A 6,141-nucleotide genomic window follows, 5' to 3' on the forward strand; every position below is an offset into this window, starting at 1 on the left:
CTGTGCTGTACATCTCTATGACTCTACGACTGGAATAACATGATGCGTATAAGAGTCACATGCCGAGGTTCCAACCAAAGTAGGAGAAAGTGAGGACTGCAGATGCTGGAGATCAGAGCTGAAAATGTGTTGCTGGAAAAGCGCAGCAGGTCGGGCAGCATCCAAGGAGCAGGAGAATCGACGTTTCGGGCATGAGCCCTTCTTCAGGAAATCCCGAAACGTCGATTCTCCTGCTCCTTGGATGCTACCTGACCTGCTGCGCTTTTCCAGCAACGCATTTTCAGTTCCAACAAGTAATCCAAAACTGTACAAACTAACTAAGGCAGAGAAATCATAACAACTTGTCAAGCCGATGGTGTCAAAATAGGACAGTAATGGAGATTTTACAGGTAGAAAACAAAGTGGTGGGGTCACGTAGGCGTGACATGAACCAAGATATTTGGATAGACTGTGAGCGATGTCAATCAGAGAGCCCACCCACTCTGCCAATTGTCTCCTCTTCCTCTTCCGGAGCTAGTTCACTTCCCATAGGGACTGAAAACCAAGTGAGGAGATGGCGAGTGAAGGAGCAGCTTTTATACAAATTGTACCCAAAGTATCCACACCAGTCTTCGGGCAGTCTGACTATCCCGTTGGCAATCAGGGCTAAGAGAGCGGTTTACTGGGTGTTCTGTGCTGAATTGTTTGACTGGAGCTGTGTGCTGGATATAGAGTCTGGGAGTATTTCCCTTCTGAATTACAAGCTGAATTTTGTTGAAGGCTCATTCCTGAATATGAGAAGGTAAGGTGTAACTGTCCGGGAGGTGAAGAGTTTCTGAGGGGTTTAACTTATTTCCTATTGTTGTGTTCTGTGTGTGTGTGTGTGTGTTTGTTGGGAGCTGTGCACTGTGAATTGTCATTTCTATCTTGTGTGTTTGAATCTGGATGTTGCTTGTTTCTTCAAATCCTTCCAATCACCCTATCTCTCTAACCTCATCAACAAGTCAGTCAAAGAGTTGTATTTAGATAAAGCCTTTCACGACGACCTGCAAAAATATTTTGCAGGCAATGAAGGGCTTTTGAAATGGAGTCATTGTTTGGGCAACGTCACAGCTGGTGTGTGCACAGCATGTTCCCACAAACTGCAGTTTGATGACGATCAGATCATGTTTTTTTAATGCTGTTGATTAGAGATTAATGCAGGCCAGGACAATAGAGATACCCCTCAGCCATCACATTCTTCTCCAGAATAGTGCCATGGGATCTTTATATCCCCACTTCAGACAGAGAAGGAGGGGGTCAGATTTGAGATCACATCTGAAAGACATTGCAGCTCTGCCACACTCCTCTTATATTTGACTATTGGTTCGCTATTACCATTCCTGGCTCTTGTTGTCATTTCCTGATGTTGATCAGAGAGACCAATGGTGCCCTGCCGCAGCTCATCTGCTTGTAAAACCAACATCCATACTTTTGTAGGCTTTAGAGTCAATTATTCCAGTGCTCTCGTAGCTGCTTTCAAATAGTGCATTGTAAACCTGAGCTCATCCAAAATTCTGCTCCCTTTTCTTCATTGATACTAAGACCTGTTCCCCAATCAGCCCTACGCTTAGTGACCTACCTTGGTTCCTAGTCAAGCAACACAGCAGTTTTAAATTTCTCCTCCTTGTTTTCAGATTCTTCCATGACCTTCTTCCTCCCAATCGCTTCATTTTCATTTCAATTCAGTTGCTGTACCTAGAGACACACTTATTGATATGTCTTTTCATGCCTTCTTTGAAGATTTTACCTGAGGGCATAACCCTTTCCCTAAAACCTTGGGGCTGTGGCTGATTTGGGGTGTACAGTCTGAGTGGGTGCAGTGTATCTAACTTCTCAGGATAAACTTGACGCCTTCAATCAACTACACTGAAGTAATATTTTCCTCAGCTTCTAGCAACATTGTGCTTTCTTCAAATATTTTCTAAATCAAGAAAAGAATTTTCAAAATCTCCACCGAATTAACATTTCTGCTCAGTTTTTAAAATATTAAGCATGTTTTCTTAGGATAAAACTGACCTTCACCAACTTAACACGAGCAGATAGTAAATTGTGAGTCTCTTTTGCTTGTGAGAGTTTTCTTACATAATTTTGAAAAATGAAAGGAGAAAATTCTAAACTCTGATTAAAACATTTGTATGATTTTTTTTCAGACTACCCTCTAGTGAACACAGTGTAAACATCACAGTACTTGGGAAGGTTGGGGCCTGAGTAGAGGAAAGAAAGTAGCCATGCAGTCTGCTACTGAACGTTATCTACTGCTGGGAAGGGAGGGTGTGTGAGGAAAGAGAAAGGAGTTATATGTGACACCCAATGTACCCCAAAACACGCACGAACACAAACACACACAATATTAACACGGTGGAACAGTCTCTAACTGAGGTGTCAGGCTCTTCAGGAAAGGAGGAGAGGGAATCAGAGGAAATAACGTTTTCTTTTCCTGTTTTACAGAAGGATATTACTGTACGACATCAGAGAATACAAAGAAGATAGACAGCGCAGCTGGATCCTGACCATCACCCAAGGAGCAACCGCACAACAACATGAATGAGAAACCAACTGAGTGTGAGGAACATGACCAGGTTTGCACACAGTCATCAGCAGCCATGAATCACCAACACACTCAAGGAGATGAGAAACCATTCAGGTGTGAGTTGTGCAAAAAGTCATTCTCGAAATCATGCAACCTCCACAGGCACCAACGCACACACACAGGAGAGAAACCGTTCATGTGTGAGGTGTGTGATAAAGCATTTGCAGACTTATCGACACTCCGTGCACACCAACCTATTCATACAGGGGGGAAGCCAGTCAAGTGTGAGGTGTGTGATAAATCCTTTTCACTTTTAAGGAGCCTCCTGGTTCATCAGAAGATCCATACAAGGGAGAAATCCTTCAAGTGTGAGGTTTGCGGTAAAGCTTTTGCAACATCTTCGAGCTTCCTGAAGCACCAGATGATTCACACCGGAGAGAAACCCTTCCAATGTGGTGTCTGTAAAAGGTCTTTCATCCAGTCCTCTGATCTCCTGAGGCATCAGAGGATTCACACAGGAGAGAAACCCTTTAAATGTGACCTCTGTGACCGAGTGTTCAGACAGTCATCGACCCTTGTGGATCACCGGCGTATTCACACGGGGGAGAAGCGGTTCCCATGTGAGGTGTGTGACAAGTCTTTCTCAAGGTCTTCATACCTCCTGCGACATCAGAGGATTCACACAGGGGAGTAATCCTTCAGCTCTTACAAAGAGACTCTCAACTAAATATCTGATCTTCCAAGACACCAGTGACTCCATATTGGTGAGAAACTTGGTCCATCAACACACTTGCACAAGGGAGAAACACTTCTGGTGTCGGTTCTGTAATGATTGTGTCAGACCTCCAGGAACATCAGCAAACCCGCAAGGGAGACAAAACATTCCAGTGTCCTCCTCCCCCTCCCTCACCAGACACCGATGTCTCCACATGGTCTTGGAGCACGGTCACCTGATTCTCTTACACTGCGTGCTGTCTGTGTTGTTTACCCTGCAGTGCTCAGACAGGGGAAACTGTCTGTCTCAAACCTCTCCCACCATCGGTCCAATCATTTCAAGAAGGTCAATTTAACATTTGACCAATGACCAAAGAAAGACATCAATATGTATAGAAGCTTCTGTATAAAACTCAGCATCCTTTCAGTGCTGACTCTCACTCTGACCAAAAAGACGATCAGACACTCAGCGGTTAGAATACAATCAACCAGCACACGGACCTGGGGGAGGAACCACTCCTGGGGTGGTTATGGAGGTACCTCGATTAAGCCCCCCAGTGTCCCTGGCCTATGAAGTGGCCAGGAATCCTGTTCCTCATCAGTGAGCTCAGCTGGGAAGTCAGAGGGAAGACGGGATGTGTCTCGGCTGAGACAGTCTCCATTATCTCACAACGTTCACTGTCTGGTTCTCCACCTGCTGAACGGCCACTCAGCCAGAGCACTCGAGGCCAATCAATGTCCACAGTCCGTCCTCCAGGAGGATTTAGATGGAACGTGAGAAGACAACAGCTTGCATTTACATAGCACCTTGATACAGTAAAATGTAGAGGTGTAATCAGATGAAAATTAACACAGAGACCGAGAAGGAGGGATGAACAAAAATGTGATCAAAGACGTGAGTTTAATAAGGATCCAAATGGCAAAGAAAGATAAAGATGCAGAGAGGTTTAAGAGGGAATTCTAAAGATTTCATAACACTGGAGGAGCATCTGTTCCAAGCAGTGTTAGTATGAGAGTGGTTGCCTATATGGAAAAGGGGAGGCAATGGGCTAGTGGTATTAACACTAGATTATTAATCCAGAGACTCAGGTAATTTTCTCCAGACCTGGGTTCGAATCCTGCCATGGCAGACAGTGGAACTTGAATTTGATGAATCCTGGAATGAAGAGACTAATGATATCCATGAATCCATTGCCGATTGTCGGAAAAACCCATCTGGGTCACTAATGTCCTTTAGGGAAGGAAACTGCCATCCTTACCTGGTGTGGCCTCCATGTGACTCCAGACCCACAGCAATGTGGTTGACTCTTAACTTAGGGATGGGCAATAAATGCTGGTATAGCAAGCGATGCTCTCATCCCATGAATGAATTAAAAAAAATGAACCCTTTAAGTGTAAGATTTGCATTCAGGTTTTTGTGGTTCTTAGAGCTTTCTGAGATGTCAGGAGAGTTACACAGGGTGTGTGTAGTGAGCAACTCAGTCTTCAGACCTCATACCACTTACTCTCTCGCACCGTTGCAGATTTGTCCTTTTCAATAATTCAATTCCCTCTTTGAACCTGCCTCCAACACCCTCTTGATAGTCTATTCCAGATCCCACTCCAGGTTTTCTGACTGTGGATCATGACCTCTGGTGATATTGGCTGAAAATGTGTTGCTGGAAAAGCGCAGCAGGTCAGGCAGCATCCAAGGAACAGGAGAATCGACGTTTCGGGCATGAGCCCTTCTTCAGGACTCATGCCCGAAACGCGATTCTCCTGTTCCTTGGATGCTGCCTGACCTGCTGCGCTTTTCCAGCAACACATTTTCAGCTCTGATCTCCAGCTTCTGCAGTCCTCACTTTCTCCTCTGGTGATATTGCCAGCTGAAATGTTGGCATTGTGATCCCATGCAGTGACATCTGCTATGGAGCTGGGACTGAATTCTAATAGCTGCGCGGCCCTTTAAATTATCAAAGCCTTCCACTTATTGATGTATCCTACACACTCAATAAGAACAGCCTAAATCGCATCTTCTGCTGAAAAACCTAGTAGCAAAGTAGGTGCTTTTGATTTAAAATCCCTATTGATTTATCATTTTTATCTCCCACATCTTTCCTCATGGTTTGCCAGTTACTGAAAATCTGTATTTTCTGGTTCTCAACCCTTTTACAAATGAGAACAATTTCTCCTTATATAATCTGTCCAGACCCCTCATCATTTTCAATAGGTCTATGGCATCTGAACTCCTTCTCCAACAAGAGCAGTCCAAATCTCTGCAGTAACTGAAGTATGTTCTCATGAATCTTCTCTGGCATCTTATCTAATATCCCCACAATCTTCCTAAAGAGTGGTCCCACAACTGAATGCAGTACTCCAGCTGAGACCAATTTTGTAGATATTTAGCATTACTTTTTTTCTTTTTGTTCTCTGTGTCTCACTGATAAACCTTGCAATGCCATTACCTTCTTTAACTGCCTTCCAAATCTGTGGAGATAAAGCAGAGTTAAGGTTTTGGGTCTTCAGAACTGAAGAAGGGTCATTGAACCCCTCAGTCTGTTTTCTCTCCACAGAAGGCAAACTTGCTGAGTTTACCCAGCAATTTCTTTTTGTTTATGATTTCCTGCATTAGCAGTTCTTTCATTTTGTTTTAGTTAGACACTATTTTTCCTTAACAAATCCGCGAAGCACTTCTGAATTTACCCACATTCTTCCATGTGACTAATAATTCTGTCCTGAATAACTGTTTCTGGACGCTACCCCACTACTGAGAGTAAATGGCTTGTCTGTAATTTCTGGGCCAAACTTTACAATTTAAGACATTTCAAAGGAACAATTATCAAGCAAACTTTGACATCAAGTCACTTGAGGAGATAGGATAAATAAGGAAAGGGATG

General features: G+C 43.8%; 1 protein-coding gene across 1 annotated transcript; it reads left to right on the top strand.

Annotated features, from left to right (window-relative positions):
* Positions 1-522: 522 nt before the first annotated feature.
* LOC122549525 (zinc finger protein 79-like) lies at positions 523-4,516 on the top strand. Its single transcript, XM_043689381.1, has 2 exons — positions 523-781; positions 2,470-4,516. Exon 2 carries the CDS (start codon positions 2,562-2,564, stop codon positions 3,243-3,245), a length of 684 nt encoding a protein of 227 aa, XP_043545316.1. The 5' UTR covers positions 523-781; positions 2,470-2,561; the 3' UTR covers positions 3,246-4,516.
* Positions 4,517-6,141: the final 1,625 nt, after the last annotated feature.

Source organism: Chiloscyllium plagiosum, chromosome 4 (genome assembly GCF_004010195.1).
Source record: "Chiloscyllium plagiosum isolate BGI_BamShark_2017 chromosome 4, ASM401019v2, whole genome shotgun sequence".
NCBI lineage: Eukaryota > Metazoa > Chordata > Chondrichthyes > Orectolobiformes > Hemiscylliidae > Chiloscyllium > Chiloscyllium plagiosum.

Coding starts and splice junctions, on each gene's coding strand:
- LOC122549525 (XM_043689381.1), top strand. CDS start 2,562: ATGAATGAGAAACCAACTGAGTGTGAGGAACATGACCAGGTTTGCACA.